Source organism: Carassius auratus, unplaced genomic scaffold (assembly GCF_003368295.1).
Source record: "Carassius auratus strain Wakin unplaced genomic scaffold, ASM336829v1 scaf_tig00214714_1_2670353, whole genome shotgun sequence".
NCBI lineage: Eukaryota > Metazoa > Chordata > Actinopteri > Cypriniformes > Cyprinidae > Carassius > Carassius auratus.
Genome location: NW_020527778.1, coordinates 1,142,895 through 1,165,459, shown reverse-complemented (window position 1 = coordinate 1,165,459; position 22,565 = coordinate 1,142,895). Strand labels below are relative to the sequence as shown.

At 35.7% G+C, this 22,565-nt stretch overlaps 1 protein-coding gene and 1 long non-coding RNA gene across 5 annotated transcripts in view; one reads left to right on the top strand and one right to left on the bottom strand.

Annotated features, from left to right (window-relative positions):
* Window positions 1-1,607: 1,607 nt before the first annotated feature.
* LOC113092785 (uncharacterized) lies at window positions 1,608-11,184 on the bottom strand. The gene is made up of 3 exons (XR_003287619.1): window positions 10,435-11,184; window positions 8,243-8,369; window positions 1,608-1,675 (listed from the first exon to the last, which is right to left on the bottom strand). It is a non-coding gene; the product is annotated as an uncharacterized LOC113092785 (long non-coding RNA).
* kcnc3b (potassium voltage-gated channel, Shaw-related subfamily, member 3b) overlaps window positions 1,675-22,565 on the top strand; it is a 51,790-nt gene continuing 30,899 nt past the window's right edge. For all 4 annotated transcript variants that reach the window (XM_026258477.1, XM_026258476.1, XM_026258473.1 and 1 more), the window contains exons 1-2: window positions 1,675-2,111; window positions 12,519-13,187. In XM_026258477.1, the coding sequence (XP_026114262.1) occupies window positions 12,570-13,187 (618 nt within the window). In that variant the 5' untranslated portion in view covers window positions 1,675-2,111; window positions 12,519-12,569. The remainder of the gene's footprint in view (window positions 2,112-12,518; window positions 13,188-22,565) is intronic.

Here is a 22,565-nt window from a genome sequence, read left to right as displayed (position 1 = left end):
ATAAATTATATTATTATTATTTGTGAGTTGTACACTATTCATACATTGGATTATTTTATTTATTACAGTTTTTCTTTCACTTTTGTAAAGTGAAAAGTTAATACAAATTGTATTTGATTTTTTTTTTTATTTAGAGCAGTGAATAACTGCTATTAAAATATAATAGGGTATCACTGTTTATTACTGATTTTAAAGGTTACTGAACTCTTGAAATGATTTGGATATACAGTTCAAACAACACAAGATTGGCCCCTCTGTATTAATCGTGGCCCCTCTTGTGCCCCCTGGTTTGATTGTATATTTCATTTTTACATTGAAGACTATCCAGTGCTATTTTACATTTAATTATTTGGTTTCTGTACCTTGACACATACAAACTTGAAAAAAACTTAAACATTGGTGTGAAACAGGCGTAATGTTGTTTGCACCTTGTGCAATGTAGAATTAGTTTACAGCTTTTTCAAGCACTTTGTGATGCATTTTGGAAACAGGAGATGAGCCCCTTTTCTAATGCACCACCTAGCTTGATAAACCCCTTCTCAAAGACTTACTGTTTGTAAATTTTATTTGGGTAACACACATATTCTGAACGCCTTCGGCAGAATTCGAATGAGCCATTTTAATCTAGATTAATCTAGATTAATTTCAAGATCACAGTGATATTAATCTAGATTTAAAAAAATAATCTATGCCCACCTCTAATATATACCCAGTGCCATGACAACAACGGCCCTCGCAGCCAAAAAAAACATATTTTGAATTTTCCTGGTGCTCCCGATTAGCCAATCCGGGCATGCTCATCACAGGTACAAGAAAGAGAAAGATCATCAGAATCAGTCATGACACCAGCAGGAGAATCAACACAAACATCAGAGAGGCCAGAAGACGGGAGGCAAAGGACTCGACAAAGTCACCAACATAAAAACTGTCAGATTATGTAATAGTTAAACAGAAAGTAGGAGATATGCAGGTATATTTGAGTTAAACGTTTATAGAAGAATCTTAATCTAATTTAATGAATGTGTCATGTTGGAGTAGACTGGAATCAATCACAATTTTTTGTGAAATCCCCAGAACCAGACACTCTCACTCCAAAACCCTGGCCTCCAAAAACAAACATCCACAACCAATTACTGTAATCCAAAAATAATTTTAGTATCCAGAAACCAATATGAAGGACCAATCAAACCAAGGACAATACTGTATCAATAAAGACATAGTTTTAAAAACTGTTCCAAATTTAAAAGAATATCAGAGTCCACACCAAAACTAAAATAATAACTGCACAGAAGAAAAATATTGTTGAGCTCAGGATCTTGAGCATAGTGGGAGACGAAAAGATACCATGATTTCATGATGACTTTAAAAATATAGTTGCTTCAAAATTCAGATCTGATTTAAGTTTGATGTAGATATTATTGTTAGTCTATTTTTAAGTAGATCTTGATAAATTATTAATAAGTATATTTTTTTAAATGCAGTAGAGTAGGCTACATTTTTCCAGAACAAGACTATAGTCTCATATAGTTTTGATACACATTAAAATATTGCATATTATTATAGTATGTTACCGCCAGTTGCTTTCTTTACACCTTTTTGTTTGAAGCGCCGACCGCGCCACGTCACAATCACCTACCGCACTCGCGTGAGTCCTCCCCCCGCCCACGCGTGACATCTGAAAATAAAAAATGAAATAATTATATAAATAAGCAAGGTGCAGTTCCGCCAGAAGCCGCGAGTGTATGTGTGTGTGGCGTCTGTCTGAAGCATGAACCGCTTGCGTTAGACATCAGGAGGGCGATTCAAAACGGGGGAAATATCAGCACCAATCACCATCCTCATCATCTTCATCATCCTTCTGAAAACCTGCGCGCGCGCCAGCCAAATTAAATCAGGGTGGTGAAATTATATGTGCGAGCTGCCAATGAAGGGGAAGAAGCAGTGACACACACCACAGAGTGTGTGTTGGGGTTTGCATCAGTGTTAATGTTCTTATTTACTACTCTCTTAATTATCAGCCTCGGAAAACTGGAACATACATGTCATGATCTGAGAAAAGCATCGGGTTATTCTTATGGATTAGCATATGATCTGAATTCAACCCAGGTCAAGTGAGTACCCTGCTTAGTATAGATGTGTCTGTGGTGCACTGGATGTCTTTATATTGTGTGATGTTTGTTGCATGCAATTTTCTGTTATTGGAAATAAATAAACTCTATTTCTGTCTATGTATCATATGTTTCCCGTGTTTAATGGTTGAGTTCTGGTAAACTAGGACAAGCATTTCTTTCACAACATTCAACAAGTATTGCTTTGTGCTGCTTTAATGCTGGTGCGTTCACGGTGACATGCATTGCTTCTTACACCAGCGGTCATGTGGAATAACACGAGCAGCGTTCGTGCAGGATGTCAGGTGTGACATGTGAGATGCAGAACACATTACACACGTGTCCACATGTTTTGCACGGTCTGTTTGAGTGTACATCCACACACTGCCAGATTAATGCGGATTCAAAGGTGGAATATGATTGCTCGGGATAATTTTCACCTATTGGCCCTAGTGTAAGGCAGTCACCATAACTAGTGTCATCTCTTTCCTGCAGGGATGAGTAATCAGGGAGAGATGGAGAGAAACAGACAACAGAGCAGAGCTTGTGTGAACTCGTGAAATAAAAGCATGAAAGAAGGCTGAAATGGGAGACAGGTTTTATTTATATACGGTGTAAATAATTAAGAAGCCGTCCATGGATGTTGAACTCGGTGAGCAGTGATCTGGTATGATTGCTGTAGAAACCGAAAAGCCGGTTACTAATTGAAAGATCTGACACTTGCTACTGATTTCAATTCATAGATATGCAAAATACATCCTTGTAACTCAAAGACCCAAGCAGCACTTGCTCTAAAATAAAATTACACACTAGCTAATAGGAAGATGTTATTAGAATGTCTGCTATTTTTTATTAATACAATACAAAAGAATAATACAAGATGATGTGCTTGTTTAAGGATTGGTACGGTTACAAATGTTAGGAATACCCTTGACTGAATTAAATTGTGGTTGATGTAGCTTAAGTATTTTAATATTACTCCCTATTTTCTCTGACTTTTATATGTTCTTCTGTAAACAAACAGTCAAAAGGACACAAAATGATTAGGCTTTCAGGTGGTAGTCTGTTCTGAATGTCACAAGTGAGATTGAATTGCTATGATGGTCGGCTTTATTTAATCAATTATACAAAGAAATTGGGTAATACTATTACAATTTCAGATAACTGTTTTCTATTTGAATTTATAGAAAAAAAAATTTAATTCAGTAATGCGTAGCTGAATTAATCTTCAGTGTCACATGATCCTTCATAAATCATTCTAATATGCTGATTTGCAGCTCAATGTTTTTCAAGAATCTTTGATGAACAAAGAAAAAATTTAGCCAAAAAAGTCAGCATTTATTTGAAACACGAATGTCTTAACTGACCTTTTGATCAATTTAGTGCATCCTTGCTCATTTATTATTATGTTTTTTTATTTTTTTATTTTTATCTTACTGACACCTAACTTTTATATTATGAGACACAGTTCAGTCCTTATCTTTTTTCTCCCTGTTTTTTCTTCTCATATTACCACAAGACTCTTTTTCTGTTTCGTTTCCCCTCAGTCTTTTTCTGTAGTTATATTTTGAATGTTTTTATATCAGATCTATATACCTTTTGAAGTATTAGCTCCATATTTCTCACTTGTATCTGTAAAATATTGCTGATATTATCCTGATTTTAAGGCAGATTGATCCCTAGACAGTGTGAAGTTTATGTACTGTAGATGGCAGTGAAATACTTGTTGTAATGCTTAAATTAAGTAGTAAGGGTATTTTTTTAGCTTTTATTATTATTATTATTATTATTTAGAAGCATTTAATCCACATTAAAACTTTATTGAATGTTTTTTATGATCTCCTCAGTTTCTATTATAGCATGTTTCCAGTAGTTAAAGAGTTAAACAGCTGTAGCTGCAATATTTCAGTCAGGACCGTCCGTGTGAAGTTGTGAAGGCTCTGTTGACAGTCACGTGATGATGTCATTGTGCTCATCTCTGTGCTCTAACCGCTAATAGTTTCTCTGTCTCTCTCTTCGCTGTAATTGCTGTTAAACTTGAGAAAGAGCTGAGCTCTCAGATGCAGAGGTGAGGAAAGGGTTACGCTCGCTGTAAGATGAAACACTTCCCTCATTTAGCAGCTTTGACCTCTCACTCGATTCATATTTCTCGTCATATCTCATATGTCTCTGGTTATGCAGGCTTAGATTTCTGTTTTGTACAGAGCGTCAGTTTGACAGAGGTATGACACTTCAAATACTCCAGTTGAAGTTGCAGCAACTTTTGTAAATTATTTTGCAACTAGGATTTAGTTTTTTAATTTAAAACATTTTACATTTAAATTGGTTGCAGAAATTTTAACTCTAAATTATTTTTGTTATTATGTATTTATTATTTTCCTAATAACATAAAATATTTAATTACATGTTTGTAATTATCAGAGCATAATTAGATCTTTTTGATTATTTTCCATTTTAATTTTTGTTACTTTGTATTCTTATGATTATATATCAACTAAGGGTGATATACCAAAGCATTTTCTTTCCTTTTTAAAATTATTTTACATAATTTGTATTATTATTTATTTATTTGTTTGTTTTTTATTTTTAAGGATTTCTATTCTTTCAACCACACAAAAATTTAATTAAGTTTTTATGCTTATTATATTTAGATTTTCCCCTGTTTTTTTGATTATTTTAAAATGTATTATTTTATAATTTTATAAAGTTTGAATCTTACAAAAACTCTTGCATTTCAGAATAGAATTGTTTTGGTTTCCTTGTAATTAAACATGTAATCCTGTTCCTTCTTTGATTTTCCATTATTATTCCATTTTATATACTGTATTTCCCTGCATTTTGTTGCTTTCCATTTGACCCTTTTCTGACCAGAGGCTTTCTAATTTGTTAGTCCTGTATTGTAAAAGCATTACTTCTAGTCCAGTATCTCTAATATCTCATACACCGGTTAGTGTGCAGCACACGTTTCCAAAAAAGAAGGAAGGCTCTCAGCTGGCACCCAATGGCAGAGTAGCGCACTCTTTTGTTTGGAGTATAATGGGCTGCTATTTGTGCTCACAGGTAGCTCAGAATGATAGTTTGCCCTTAAGGAAGGAAACACTTTTCTACACAGCTGCTGAAGCAGACAATGTGGAGTCTTTCCACTGCAGTCTGTAGCGCTGAATGAAAATGTGAGACACACACACACACACATACACACACACACAATCAGAGTCTGAGATGTGTTCACAGCTGCAGAAATAGACACAGCACCAGTGCATCACGTGACTGACGCTTCTGTCTATCTGAGAGGATTTCTGTGATGTGTGAATGTGTTTCTTTTTTGGTTTTATCTCTGAAGTAAGATGAAGTTTCAATAAATACCCCATGCATGTAAGAGATAAGACCTCTAGCTGGGAGGAAAAAAACCCTTTTATTTCTCTCTCTCTTTCTCTATCTGCCCATTCATGCTATATTTCTTTCTGCATCAGTGGATCTGATGTTTTGACCTTTGAAGGAGGGAGAGAGGGAGATGTGGGAGGGTGTGTGTTTTTGATGAATGTCTCGAAAGAATGGTTGAAATTGTTGGCATACAGATCAGATGTGTTTGGAGATGGACGCGTGCAGTGTGAGGTGCTGGACAGTGTGTGTGTGTGTGTGTGTGGCTGCAAATGGGAGGCGACTGCAGCATTCTGCATCTCTGCGCTTCCCATTATGTCCTGATGGGGCTCCACTGCACCAAACAGAGACATGACAAGTGCTGCCAGGCCATTTTAGAGATGGGAAAGAGATCAGGAACTACTGTGGTGATGGGATACATATCATGCAATATATATATACTGTATATATATAGTCTTAAGTTATTGGGGTATATTTTAGCAACAGCTAAAAAAGACATTGTGTGGGTCAATATTACCGATTTTTCTTTTATCAAAAGAATCAAAGGATCATCAGAATATAAGGTAAAGATCATGTTTCATGAAGCATATCAGAACTTAATTTTTTATTAGTAATATGCATTGCTTAACATTCAACTTTAAAGGTGATTTTCTCAGTATTATACTCAGATTTTCAGATAGTTGTATCTCAGCCGAATATTGTCCGATCTTAATAAACCATGCATCAATGGAAAGCTTGTTTACTCAGCAATTTCGAAAAATTGACCCTTATGACTGGTTTTGTGGTCCATGTATAATATATATATTATACATACCAAAACTGTTAAGTTACAAAAATATGTTCTATCATGTCCCACATATGAAAGAAAGTCATAAAGTTTTTTTTTTTTTTTTTACAAAATTAATGTTCATTTTTGGGTGTACTATCCATTCATGCAATTCATTTTTCAGCCCGGGTGATTTTAAATCTTTGCCCCCTGAATTCTGCCTTTTTTTGTGTTTCTAAAGGCTGGTTTTAATTTCACTTCACTTTCACATTTTCATTTTCTGTTTTAAATTGAATAACTCTGACGTTATATTTTGATTGGATGACCTGTGATTAAAACAATACAGACCCTACACATATCTGTCTGTGACTATATTAATGCACCAAGTTTTGCTTTGCTGCTTCAGAAGAGTAAACATCCAACAGTTGTGCTACATAACTGTTTTACTTATAAACATTAAAAACAATCTTAAACTTATTTTATTTGAGCTTGTTGCAAAGGCAACATTTCTCATTTCCCTAAAAAAAACAAATAAAACTAAAACCTAATTAAACCAAAAAAAAATATTGAAAAATGAAAATGACCACACACAAAAAAAAACTGTAAAAAAACTGCAACCAAGTTACTGGAAACCCCTGGATGTGCAGAGATTTTCCATGTAGCAAAATCCATGGTCGTCCACCACGCAAGACCACGTTCAGTAGCATGCTGAAAAATGCAAAACACTAAAACGCAACAGGAAGATGCACCAAGCCCTGTACTTTGTTCATTATGATGTGCTTCCACAAAATATCCCGACTAATCAAACCCTTCCATTTTATAGTATCAATCCCAACACAGATAGGTTCATAGGATTTAAACCATGTTAACCAATCACTATACCTTACCCTGCTACATTCACTTTTTTTTTTTTTTACTAAAAATATTGTAGACAGGGTGTTTTGGTGTGGACTAGTTATGGCTGTCCAAACTCGGTCCTGGAGGGCAGGCGTCCTGCAGAGTTTAGCTCCGACCCTAAGCAAACACACTTGAACCAGCTAATCAAGGTCTTTTTAGGCATACTGGACACTTCCAAGCAGGTGTGTTGAGGAGAAGTTGGAGTTTAACTCGGCAGGACATTGACCTCCAGGACCGAGTTTGGATACCCATAACTAGTCCAAACCAAAACACCATTTCTGAAATATTTTTAAGTGATGCTAATTCACATAATATTTTCTAAAAAAAAAAAAAAAATTCAATTTCAAACAACATCTGACACGCCCTCTCTCTGCCATTGGTCAGAATCCAGTAACTCCGCCCTCAAATAAACACAGCACTAATTCACAATGTTTTTTATTTTTTTTGATTAAGGAAAATTAACCTAAATATGACTCCTTAGTTGTTTTTGCATATTAGGCTGGAGAGACAGATGTTTTAACATTAACATTACCTGTAAGAACACCTATTTCTTATGATGAAATCACTGTAACGCATGACTTCTGGCTTGATCTCCTCCTTTACTCATTTCATTTGCTTGTGTTCCTCTTTTCCAGCATTCTTTACCATCTCTCGCGCTCTTTAATGAATAGGCTTTTCTTTTCTTTTTTTGACAAGTACAGGAACGTAAGTCACTCATTCTCACCAGTCTTTTAAATTCTCTCTCTTTCTCCCTCTCTCTCTCTCTCTCTCTGTTTCTCTCTCTCTCTCCCTCCCTCCCTCCCTCTCTCTCTCTCTCTCTCATCCCCCCCCCCTCTCTTCTGCTGGTCTCTTCTGATCTGTTCTGCTCTCTCTCCTCCTCTTGCTGCAGTGTTACTGCTAATGTATATTAGCATCACTGCAGTCCTCCATTGCTCATCTCTTTCGTTCTATGCTTCAGTTTCTACTTCCTGTTCAGTGCTAATAGCATTTTGACTTCTCAGTGTGTTGTCTTATGTTGTGCAGGTTTTGTGTGACATGCCTTCACACACACACACACACACACACATATACGCACATGCACGGGTAATTATACCTTGTCTCCCTCACGCTGTGAGTCAGGATTTCTCATGCTGTTCACATGATCTCTGAACCCTGTTTTTTCTTGCCTTTCTGCTCTTTTTCTGGTTGTCTTTCTCACCTTCTCTTTGTGAGCCCCCTTACTAAAATAGAAATAAATAAATGCAGTAAAACGTCACCACTGCTGCAGAGAAATTCTGGTGCCTGCTTCACACACACACACACACGCACACACACACACACACACACACATACATGGCAATGTAAAACATTGACCCTCAAGATCATTTCTTCAGCGCCTTATCTTTTAACTTGTGCATTTTTATTTTAAATATAGTCATGTACATTTATATTCCTTATCATTTAATCAATATTTTCTTTATTTTTTATATTTTCCTCACATTATTCTTTAAAAAGTCAAAATGCAAAGTTGATGTATAAACAATCTTCGCTCTAAATTACACAACAAATTACAAACAATCAGCAAGTACCACATTGAATTAAACATGGGGGGCCCTATCTTGCACCCAGCGCAATTGACTTTGTACGCCGACGCATGTGTCATTCCTATTTTGCACGCGCGCAAAGCGCGCTTTTCCCTCCACAGAAGCACGTCGCTAAACTAGTGAATGAACTTGCGCTCCCTGGGCGGTTCAGCGCAAAAAAAGGAGGCATGTTCCGGCGCAAACAATCCCTGCTGCTATTTTGCTGTTCCATTAAACAATTGGGCCACTGACCAGAAGGGCCCTATTTTAACGATCTGAAACGCACGTGTCAAAGCGCGAAGCGCAAGTAACTTTGTGGGCGAGTCTTGGCGCTGTTGCTATTTTCCCGGCGGGATAACTTCTCTGTCTTTCACTGCTCTTACAAGAACATCAGTCTCCTCGGCTGTGAACCGCTCCTGGCGTGCGCCTGGTAAATACGCCATAATAATAGCAATCCATAATGGAACTTGCGCACCTGCTTTTAAAGGGAATGTTGGATGACGCTCTGATTGGTTTATTTCACGTTACGCCCAAACCACACCTATGAATAATGAAGCTACTTCAGACCAACCCATTTTAGATTTGGGCCGGGCGCAAGAGCCATTTATCCCGCCGGGAAAATAGCAACAGCGCCGAGACCCGCCCACAAACTTACTTGCGCTTCGCGCTTTGACACGTGCGTTTCAGATCTTTAAAATAGGGCCCGGGGTGTTTAAGTAGAAAGACTTAAATAGTGTAAAACATACTTCAATGATCTTTTGTTGCATTTACAACTTTGTAAAATATATTTTTTTGCTGTGCATAATTCAGCAAAATCTGATTAAGATCAAAGCCATTTTTTATGCATAGTTTGAAAATACTTTACTGTACCCAATTGTTGTTTTCTCTACCCTTAACTAATTTAATACCATATTTTCTTTTTGTTTGCCAAGTTTCAGTAACCCTTTCTCCTCTGAGCGCTGCAGTACTGCTGCTGATATCAGCTCACTTCAAACTTCTGAGTCTGCATTTATTTTTCTTCAAAAATCTGCTCGAAGATCTTTCCCCTCGACCTCTGTGGCATCTTTTCTCACATTTCCTCCATCATGCACGTTCGCTATTATCTAGTTATCTCACTATTTTAATTGTTTCCTTTAATTGTTTCCCTCCTCTGGGATTAGTGAAGTATCAAATTATTTCATTAACATGCACTCATATTTATGCACCTGGAGAGCCTTAAACTCACTATTTTTTATAGTGCATTACATGCATTAATCTGAAAGCTCTGAAGCTATGCAACAAAATCACTTTTATTCTGTTTCATTCTCCCTAGTTTTTATAAGGACAAGTACAATATTTTAACTTCAGACTCTCTAAAGCTTTTTGGAGCACAGAAAGTTTTAAGCATGAAAACAATATAACTAGTCAGAGGTTCAAACAGATCTTCTGTCTAAAAGTTTAAAAACAAGTTAACCACGCAAAGTTGTACATAAAACAAAGATTATATATTTTTCTTCTGATACTTTAAAGTTGTTTGTAATTGTGAACGTTACTATCAAATTCTAAGTTTCTATACCAATTTATTTTCAGTGTAGTGTGCATAACTTCATTCTTATACTACTTTACTATATTGAGCATGCTATTCCAAAACAGTGTATTGAAAATATCAACACCACAGCTAGACTGAGAGAGTTTTTCCATTGCATTAATTGTATACAGTTGCTATAAGTGAATAAAGTCTTACCTTTAAAATGTCCATCCTCTTTCTTGACTTTCTTTCTATCTCCCTCTTGCTCAAGCCGTCTAAAGGCAGTTCTGTGAGAGTTGACTAACTCATTCTCCAGACTGCCTAGAAAAAAATAGAATAGAATAGAAATTAAAGTGGCAGAAAATGGAGGAAATTAGCTTCTAGCTGGCAAAAATAATAAAACAGGAAAAAAAGACTGATGGAAGAGGAATAAAGTGCTTGTGAAATGAAATGAAGAGGGAATAGGCTTAAAGGAGGTGATGTACAGTAGTGGAAAAGAGAAAAGTAAGTGATACTGGTGCTGGACTCTAGAGTCGTTCTCAGTGAGTTGCGATTCCTTAATGCGGAATTGGAGAGCAAGGGATGGGGGGGTTGTTGCTGGAAGAGAGACGGAGAAAAGGTAAGGGAGGGGGGCAAACAGAGATGGGATAGGATCAGAAAGAGAGCAAAATGGATTGAAATAGCCTAATACTTTAAAAGCAACTAAATCAGAAGCATTTCAAACATGTCTCTTTTCTACAGTAACACAGAGGAAAGGGAGAGAAGAAGTGAGCGGATGCACAAAATCAGGTTTTTACTGCAGCAAACTGCACTGTTCTCTCCAAACCTCTCTCGCCCTCTCTTTCTCTCTCTCTCTCTCTCTCTCTCTCTTCCTTCACCCCTCCTGCTCAGTGACGCCGGGCTACAGTGCTGTACTGCTGTGTGTGCATAATGAGCACCTTTCTATCTCTCTCTGTCTCTCTTTCTCTCGCCTCTGTCCACCATGCTACGAAGCTGCAGTGAAGCTCTTGACTTATTAGCTGCTTCATTTAAAGAGATAGAGAGATGGAGGGAAAGAGACACGGATAGAATTTTAATCACTTGCAATAGTCTCTCACATTTAGTTGCATCTTGCAGTGGCATTGCTTCATGATTTGCGGACTCAAAGGACTGAGATTGATAGATAGTATCTGTAGTTAACTTGCACGGGCTAGTGATGCTGTAACATCCAAATATATATTAAATACATTTAATTTTCATGCATTGACTTTCAAAATGTTAAAATCATTTTTTTTGTGGTTTAAATGATGCTTTGTGATTTTTGACGTGCTGAGACGAAATAATGCATAATTGTTTGATTGCCCATTATAAAATGCTCAAATGCTTGCATTCTTTTTTTTTGTGGTAGCTCTACTTTTGCTCACATCCTTGAATTATTGTCGTTTACAAGCTGCATTAGATAAAAGCATCGTCTAGACGAATAAATGTAAATCTCATTTCGGAGAACTTGTGTTAAGGGACTATTGATCTTATGATCCTGTTGTTTGCTGTATCCTGTGTGTCCCAAAATTATTTCAAAACCCTATTTTAACCACCAAACGGTTCCATAACAGTGATTTGTGATACGCTTTGATCATAGAGATGACTAGCTGACAAAAAATACTCTTGGGAGGTCCTGCAGTTTTAGATCCCACCTCTAAAACTATTTTAAGCAGTTGTATTTTATAAGTATTATTCATATGAAGTCTGTATATCCTCATATTAATTCAGGGACTGCATGAAATAGTCATATTTAAAGGGAAAAAGTGATTAAATACTGTAAAAATTAAGCTTCTTTACTGGCATTGATGGTTCAGTGAATAACCTTCATCTAAGATTCTTTATAGTGAAAGAAGGTTCTTTAAATGTTTAAAATGTTCTCCACATTAAGAAAAAATAGTTTTAAGAACTGTTCACTGAAAGATTATTTCTGGGAACCTAAAATGATTCTTCTGTAGCATAACTGCAAAAAAAAAATAATAATAATATTAAATAAATAAATCTCCTTTTGGAAGATTTGTCTTGAAGAGTGTATGACACATGCATGCACTGAAATCTTTAATGCTGATGTCAAACTGATGCTTAACCTGCGTCAATCACCCTCACACATGAAGAAACTTTTAACTAAAAACACACAAGGTCACATGGCAAGCTTCATGTCATTTGAAGTATTTTTGGCATACCAGTAGCGGGACCCCTGTATGATGTGCAAGATCCCCTCCATTTTTACCTTTACTAAACATCTCCCCTCTTTCTCTCCCCCTCCCTCCTACCTCCCGCAGACTGCTCCTCTCTCCTCCCCTCTCCGTTTTTTCTCCTCCCCTCCCTCCCCTATGCTCAGTTCGGTGTGTGTCTCCTCATACAAAGGGCGCAAGGGTGGGAACCAGTCGTCCAACAAAGCATGTTACAGCGCCGACATGACTTGTCCGTCGGAAAGCGAGAAAATCGTCATCAACTGCGGCGGCGTGAGGCACGAGACGTACCGGAGCACCCTGAAGACGCTGCCCGGGACGCGTCTGTCGTGGCTCACTGAGCCGGACGCCTTCAACAACTTCGACTACGACCCGAAGTCCGACGAGTTCTTCTTTGACAGGCACCCGTCCGTCTTCTCATTCATCCTCAACTACTACCGGACGGGCAAGTTGCACTGCCCCAACGACGTGTGCGGCCCGCTGTTCGAGGAAGAGCTCGCCTTCTGGGGCATCGACGAGTCCGACGTGGAGGCGTGCTGCTGGATGAACTACCGGCAGCACCGGGACGCGGAGGAGGCGCTGGACAGCTTCGAGACGCCCGAGCCGGAGGTTCCGGACGACGACCCGGCGCTCGCGGGGGACGGAGACCTGAAGCGGCTCTGTCTGCAGGAGGAGGGCAGGAAAGTGGGCTGGTGGCGCGTGTGGCAACCCCGGATCTGGGCGCTCTTAGAGGACCCCTATTCGTCCAAATACGCGCGGGTGAGTGTTCAGCACCTCTTTACGCATGGACAGCTCCTCAGTCTAGAGCTTCGGTAACTTACTTGAACCTGTGGTGGTGGGCTGTTATGTCGCTGAAACCATTAACTTAGAACCTTATTCTTTAAAGTACTGTATGCATTGACTAGTTTGGCTGAAAGGTTTTAGGTTCAAACCCCACATGCCCTTGAGTTTGAGCTTATATATATATTATTTATTATTTTTTTATTTTTTTATTTATTTTTTGTTACGCACTTTACTAACGGAACGTTCTCATCAAGGTTCTCTCAAATTATGAACGTTCGATATACGATTATAGGTTCAGTATAATTCTCAAAACATCAAAATATCACTCAACTTTTTTTTTCTTAAAAGTACTTGGATGTTCATAAATTTTTTTACGTTACTACTTAACGACTTGTTTCAAAACATACAAAGAATAATCAAAAGTAGCATTCTTTGCAAAACGATTATGAAACTTACGTTTGCATAAAAAAAGAGAAAAAAAGTTTTAAAAAGCGTTTTAAAACCTGGACATTTTGAATGTCCAAAAATCTTAAAAACAACAACAACAAAAAAGCTAATGTGAACGTTATAAAAACAGAAAATACTTTTATCGGGGTGAACATGAGGTGATGTAGCCTCCTAGTAAAATATCTTGGAATCTGAAAGGTTTGGGGTTTAAATCCCAGATTGTGCTCTTGAGTTTGAAAGTACTGATTTAGAAAACCTAGACTTTTTCAAATGTACAAATCTGTAGTATGTACTACTGTTAACCCACTGAACTAACTTACATTTCCCAGTTTTCCAGCTAACAGCGAACGTTCCTATAACGTTCTTTTAAAGTTATGAATGACCATTCTTTCAGTAATGTTAACATACAATGTTCATTCAAAGTAATCTGTTTTTTATGACTTTCTCAAAACATTAGCACAAAAATGTATGCATCATTCAAAGAAAAAAAAAATTCTGAAATTGCTTTTTTTTTTTTGGATGTTCATCTAACATTCTTTTTAAACATTACTTGTTTCAGAACATTCAGAGAACATTCAAAAGTAACTTTCCCATAATGTTTGCACTATGATACAAAGTATCATTTGCTTAATGTTTTTGCTTAAGAAAAAAACTTAAAAGGGAATTTTTGAATGTTCAAAGGACATTCATAAATGTCTTATTTGGAAAAGCTGAAACTGAAATATCAGTTGCAAACTTTACAAACATTGATCAAAAATAATTTTGTCCTTAAAACATCCGACCTCAGGCAATTAGTGTACTGCAAGTAACTTTGGATGGGAGCATCAACTAAATGAGTAATAAGTAAATCTGTACAGCCTTGTTCCTTTACAAGGTGTGGTGAAAATATTCCTGATTGGTTTATACCTCAATTATCTCAAATTGCTCCTAGTTAATATTATAGACAATGAAAGTTAGTTGGTTGAAATCTCAGAAGGGTTGTTCTGTTATGCATTTCAGATAGTTTTTACTTAATTAGTAAATCCAGATGCTCTATTCATCAGAATATGCATTGGTGAGTGTGTAACTTCGTAGTTTAACCCACTGTAACGTGATTCATCCTAATGGTTAAAACCTGGGTTGGTAATTGAAAGTGTGTAGGTTCAAATGCCATGAGCGTCGAACCATTATTGCCTCCCTTGAGAAAAGATGTTTCATTTAACAGATGCACAGTAAATGGCTTTGGATGAAAGTGTCAGATAAATGACTAATGAGTAAGTAATTGTGTTTGGGAGTACTTAAAGATCTGAGCTAATAATTGAAAAGTGAGATTGTGAATTGTCCTTGATCAAGACATTTAACCTGAGGTTACAGGTCACATTAGATGAGTAATTAGTGGAGTAACGGATGTTTGCTTGTCATGTTCATCCTTCATCCTCAGACTGTTGCAATGAGAAGATAAAGTTGCACGATTGCAGTTATCAGCCTGTCAAAGTGAACTCAACACTGCCAGTGGATATTCCCCCAGAATCACACATTGCACCACCATCAAACAAACACCTGCCTCATATTTATGCATGCGAGCCCCCTCTTAGATCCATCTGCACGCTCTTTGTTTCAGCTGTTTTAAAGTGTTGCACCTCACAGTAGCAACCACAAAACCATTACTGCATTTATAGCCCATAAACCCGCTGCTCTTATGAATCTTTAATGCTTCTGATGCCCGACACAGCAAACACAGACGCTTGTTTCTTAATCATGTCCTTGGTAATTTTCATTTAAATGCAGGCTTGTGTTTTTTTGAGCTAATAACGGATGCTTGCGTTCAGTGTGATGTGATTATAACCACTAATATCGGAGCTGCTGCAGAGACAGCGTGCATTTGATTGATACTGCACGAATATGATAGACTATCACTCATATTTTTGCCTTGAGACATAGTCAAATATTTGAAAACAAATGCCCTGGTGTGTTCATACACTGTGCGGATGTATCAGATTCTGCTGAGGGAGTGACTTGAGGTTGTTACAGGAATTTTCTTTTATGCGTATATAGAAAATCTATGTCCATTTGTCCACGTTGACTCACATACAAGTCAGTGTATCAGCATATTTGCTGATTATTGCATGCTGTAGATTTTGTCTTTCATGTATTTTAGATGAAATTGAGATGCATGGCTGTCAAATTTAACATCTTATGTCATAGAGGAGGAGTTCTCATCTTCCTAGTTAAAACCAGATATAATGTCCTTACTTTGTGAATTTATTTGGACAGAGCTTTAAAGCAACATCTGTATATACATATACATAGACGAGACATATGCACATATGCCCATACGTTGTCTGCTGTGTGCTAGTGCACTTGCAGCTGGATTTAGACATAGCTTATACCTGAGGAATGGCATTCACTGGCAGGTCAATATTTGCCACAGTTCATTCACTGTGTTGTCAGTCGATGTTTACTGTATAGTTGTTGGTTTGTGCATGCAAGCATTAACATGCATGTAGTCACATAAAGTAAACACAATCAATTAGTGGTTGAATGATGGTTTTTTTAATGGCCAGTGCTGAGAGAGCAGGGCGGCCGATGCAGATATACTGTATGCAATGCAGTTGAATTATAAAATATATTGGGCTTTATAAAAAAAAATAAGGACAACAAATTTCTTAGTAAATTATTTCTAAATCCATTCATACATACTGTTTAAAAGTTGTTTTCTTTCATTTTTTTCTGAAATAGATTTATACTTATACTACATAAGTATAAATGCATTAAATTTATCTAAAAATTGAGTAAAGACGTATAATGTTACAAAAGATTTTAATTTAAAATAAATGCTGTTCTTTGTAAAGTTCAGTTCATCAAGTAATGCTGAAAAAGTGAATCACAGTTTCCACACAAATATTAAGCAGCATGACAAATGATCAAAACTGATAAAAATCTGAATTGTTTAAATCATCAAAATAAAAATGATTTCTGAAGATCATGTGACACTGAAGACTGGAGGAATGATGATGAAAATACAGCTGTGCATCACAGTTATTTTCAATATTTCTATCTTTAGACTTCTTTCGAGAACATAAAAAATCTTGAAAGTGTTCAAATTAAAAATTAAAAATGTTTTACACAGTAATTTAAATTGAATCAAAATTTTCAGTGTAACAATTTCGGTTTAACAGTTTTTTGTACAACTGACACATTACTTTTGCTCATGTTTCAGGAATATTTTACCAAATTTATTTGATTCAAAATTCATTTATACAACTTTTTTTGTAATTTTATTTATTAAACTTAACTTTTTGTTATTAATTGCCCATGCTTATGAAAACAATGTAACAAATTTCTGAGTAAATCTTTCTTCAATTTATTCATGCATAAATCGAATTCCATTGAATTTAACTGAATGCAACAATTTACTCAATATTTACTCAAAACTCAATTTCAGTTTCAGATAAGATGGTGAATTTAAACAAATGCTAGTTTACACTTTTTCAAACTCATTCATAAAAAAAAAAACTTTCTGTAAATTACTGATAAAACCATTTCTGCATAATCTATGCTGTTTACATTTAAATAAATGCACCAATTTACATAATGTAATGTGCACAGAAATTCATCCTGCTCATGTTTCACAAATAATGCTTATTTGTTTTACCTTATTCATGCAAAACTCTCTCTAAAAAAAATGAAAATAAAGATAATGCTCTGCCAAGTGCAAACACGGTTTCTCATTTCAGCAGTGTGTCTGTGCTCTGTCTCTCTCCGTTTTTTCCCCTCTGTTTCTCTTTCTGTAACCTACACTCATACTAGACAAGACAAAGAGACATGCTTGTAGAAAAAAAAGCAGGCAGAGGTGAATGCAAGGATATTGGTGGCATGATTTAAAGCCACTCTCTATAGATTCATGGCGTAGGTGAAGTGTGAAACATTTATGAGCCGAGCGATAATCTGCATGTTATTCACACCAACAGCAGTCCAACACACTTTGGGCTTGAACACACACACTTGCAAGCAACACTGCTGTAATATTGCTCTCCAGCAGCCCGAGCTGTGCACTAGAGCAGGAGATGAGCGAGAGAGGGTCAGCTGTAAGGAATATGAAGGGAAAAAAGTGAGCTGGAGGAAGCAGAGCCGTGAGAGATTGAAGGAGATGGACATTTGAGAGGGGGAGTGTTTGGAAATGAGAGGATGGGGGTTGAGGAATGCTTTATGGATTCATTTTAACATCTTCAGTTATGACTAAAGGCACCGGATGCATTCCTCCCTCACTTCTGTAGTCTACTGATTGATCGTTTATGGATCGCTTGGATCTTTGTCTCTCTGAAGGCATGCGATCTGCACACACACACACACACACACACACATTCAGCTGACTGCACTGTGATACAGGCACATGACTCTTCTGAAGGTTATTAAGAACGAATCCTCTAATGTATGCATCATAAATGACCACACAGAGATCAATACTTATCCCAGAAACATTTACGTTGATGCTTACGAGTAATTTCAGTCATTTTCTCTTTATCTGTATCCAGGGTTGTGAAGGTTACACTGGGAATGTAATAGGTTACAGATTACAAGTTACCCTAAGTAGTATAACTATTTCAATTACTTTACTAATGTTACTTTTGATAACTTTTCTAAATTTGTACTATTACTGTCAGTCTTTCGAAATATGTCACTTCTTGACATAACATTATAATAATTTAATTTTAAAGCACAGTCACCATCAGACTTTAGCACCTGTTTTTAATTTGAGATCATTCTGAGGTTAAATACAGATTTTAAATAATATTAAGAAATAGTAAATATTAATACCTTTTGTACTCTGTAATGATCTGTAATTAACTGTATATTAACTACACCTTTTTTTCTCAGTAACTGTAACAGATTACAGTTTGATCACAGATTACACTTACGTTATTAATATATGTATTAATATGCCATTATATGTAACTAGTAACTACTCAACAAATTTTGGTAGGAGTTGTACTATTTTGTGACTAGTTCTGTGGTCATTTTTATTTCTTTTTGGAAGGACTTTGTTTTATTGAAAGCTATGAAAGCATGTTCAGTAATTAAATAGTAATTGTGACTTTTTAATTCAGACTTTTTTTCCCACGCAATTCTCAAGAAAAAGTCAGAATTGCGAAATACAAACACAAAATTACACATCTGATATTTTTCTCACAACTGCAAGCTTATATCTCACAATTGAGACTTTTTTCTCAGATTTTTTAGTTTATATCTTGCAATTGAGTTTTTATTTCTTGAGTTTGTGAAACAAACTCAGAATTGCCAGAAAAAAACTGAATTGTGAGTTAAATTGTCACAATTACCTTTTTATTTTTATTTAAAGGTGGTATTGGGCTTCCAGAAAGCACAGTGGATAGGTTAAATGTATTGATCACAATACATTTTTGGACACTTAATAAAGCTATAGTTAACAAAAAAATAAATAAAATAATAATAATAATCTCAGTCTCATGTTATTTCAAACCTATATGACTTTCTACATTTTTTGATAATTGTTGGTAAAGCCTAGTGTTATTTCACTTGTATGGAAAAAAAATTATTATTTTGTATTGTACAGAAAATGAATTTTCACTTTTGGGTGAACTATCCCTTTAAGACACAATTATGTGAATGCATTTGCATTATATAAAACACCGATGGATAAAGGAAATTGGCTTTAGTAAAGAAAAAGAAAGCTTGTGCAGCAGATCCCATTTGCGCCGTTATTTTATTATCTCATGCATTGACATTGTGACTTAAACGTCCAAATGCTTTTTTGTTTCAGCTGTAATTTAGTGAGGAAGAACTGGTTGTTTTTAGAGTAAAGTAACGAGGAACTTTCACACAGCACCGTGAATGCAGATCGCAGACAGCGTGTGAGAAAAATCACATGATAGTTGTGGCTTGATTTCAAGTGAGATATTGCTTGGGAAATAGCAGAGATTCGCAAAGTCTTACTGGGCACCTGTTTGTCATCTGTCTTCCATATATAGAAGACATTTCTGGCTCACTTATAAATGCAGTGTTTAATGATTGAACATATTATAAATATATAGATGATGTATAGATTGATATACAGTAAATAATATGTATATAGTATTTATTCATATTTTGAATGGGCCTTTATTTGTGTTTTCAGTTTTCATTTTAACTTTAGTTTAAACTTATCATGTGCATTTATGTGCTTTTGTCATTTTGTCAGTGTTGTTGATTGTTTGCTTGTTTTTTATTTTGTTTTTTACACATACTGGACATTTGGTGCCTTAGTCCCATGCATAGCAGTCCTGTTAAACAAAGTGATTTGGGCAGCTTTTCATGACATTTGCACTTTAGTTCGGGACAGTGTGTTTTAGGCTAGAGAATGAAGGGACATCAGAGCTCTGCTGACACTTGTACACGTTTCACACAAACACTGCATTCTTGCATATTCTTGTGAATATTATTCAGCACATAGTTGACTTATGTAAGGATACTTGTTTCAGCATTGGAACATTTAATTGTTCATATTTATTTAGAATATAAAACGTAAAGTACTGTTAAGCCTGAAATGCATGAAAACAAAATAAAAACAACAGCATCATTTAATATTATTTATATCCTATTATATTATATGTAAAAAAAAAAATTACCTTTCATTTGTATTTTTTTTTATTTATAAGTTTAATTTTTTTTCAGTTGTAATAAGTTAATAAGTTTGTAATAAGTCAAAAATATTGTTTTCATTTAAGTGTTAAGTATTTCTGTATAACTTCAGTTTACTTTTTATTTCACGTTTGTTTTACTTATTTTTACTTATTTGTTTTAGTTTTAGTAATTGAATTTATGCATTTATTTATTCATTAAGTTGTGTTAATTAAAAATAAATCATAATGTTGCAAAAAGGTGGAAATATTCTGGAAATATTACAGAGATTATTTTTTAACTTCCCAGGATTTTATATATATATATATATATATGGGATATTTGGAAAGTTTCTGGAAGTTTACCAGATATGTTCCACCCCTTTGCATCCCTAATCATAATTGAGATGAATAGAAATAAGCTTGGGTACGTGAACAGGGAAACATTTTAATGGGAGTTAATCATTTAAAATGATGCATGATTTTTTTATTGTAAATAAAAATACAACCCTATAATTCCAAAATGAATGGAAAACTTGCTTTTTTAACAAATATCCATGTCTAATGTAAATGTAAGTGTCCATTGTGCTTTCTTATCCTAATCTCAGGACTGCTCTAATTCTGGTCTGTCTGTCAGAGTTTTACACCAGTTTTACAGACCATAAACACTCAAATATTCATCAAATGTGAATGCTTACACTCAAACACGTACATCAGCGCTGTTCACTCAATTTTGCCGTGTTACATCTGTCATGGTGACTCCACTGCTCCACAAAGGCCAAATGCCATAACAGAGAAACACTTTAACAGAGAAAAGTGCCTTCAAAGTTCATTTTGATTGATTTTCACACTCCATTTTCCCTGAATCTCCATATAGTTGAGCCACACTTAACTGTCACAGGACAGATCCTAGTTTAAAAGACCCATTTTCAGTCATAACTCAATTTTGACATAATGCATAGATTCACAGAGCAGTGCATTTCCCAGAAACAAAGAAATATCTTTCGAGCCAGTTACAGTACTGTAGGTTTAATGCATGTAATGAACACAAACACAGAGGACAGAAGTGTCCATATTTTTGTTGAGGGTTTATGGCGACCGTGTTCTGCTGATGCTGAAGGTGCCATGCATGAACAAACCAGGTAGCAAAGGGAGGCTGGTCGTCTATGGGAATGTGAGCTGAACAAAAAGACAGAATGCAGAATTGCAAGACAAACCACATTTAATGTAATTTCCACATTTTTGAATGCTGGCTTGACAACGCCTTGTATGAAAAGTTAGAAAAAAATAATTTGCTTGCAGTTTTAAAGTTTCAAGATTTAATTTAAAAGTAATTTGTTCTTGTTTATTAAGCACAAGCAGAACTAATTTCTGAGTAAAAAAACGGTTGCATTCAATACTTAATGGCTGCTGAAAATTCAGCTTTGCATCACAGGAATAAATTACATTTGAATATATAATAAAATAGAAAACCATTATTTTTTGATCCAATAAATGCAGACTTTCATGTATTAATAAATTCATGAAAAACAAAATAAGTATAAAATATTGTTTATTGCCTTGCATATATTTTATTTATTTTTTCTTCTTTTTTATTAAATTAATTTTGAGTCAAATAAATTTGGTAAAATAATTACATTTTTGTATCTGTGTAAATTGCAGATAAAACTTAAATAAATTCTTAAAAAATTCAAAAGGGCAATATTAAGTCTCTTTTGCTCACCAATACTGCATTTTTTAAATTAAAAGTAAAAACTGAAATTTTTATTCCTGTGATGAAATCTTTATTTTCAGCATCATAACTCCAGGCTTCAGTGTCACATGTTCATTTGAGATCATTCCAGTATATTCTGATTTGCTGCGTATAAAGCATTTCTTATTATTATTATTATTAACTTTAACTTTAACTTTACCTTACTGAACCCAAACTTTTGAACTGTAGTAGTATGGATAGGCTTAGTGGAGATTTCATCATATTTAACTTTTGTGCATCATAGTGGAAAAACATTTGATGCATTACCTGTTTTGATTTTGCTCCGTTGCACTTCAGTAAATTCCTCTTCTCCTGTGAATGAGCTGATCTTATGGTGAATGTCCGCAGGGATCTCAGTGTTCTCCATTGAGCTTCACCTGTAACAGCTCACAGCATCATGAGCTCAGAGACACTGGCGCCCTGATCCATCAATATTTTAGTTGCAGTCTTAACATGGCTCGAAAGGATGAGCTGATGAACAGCTCTTATGTGACTGACTTGGATCTGGCGTCTCCCAGGGGCCCTGCATTCTGGCTCCTG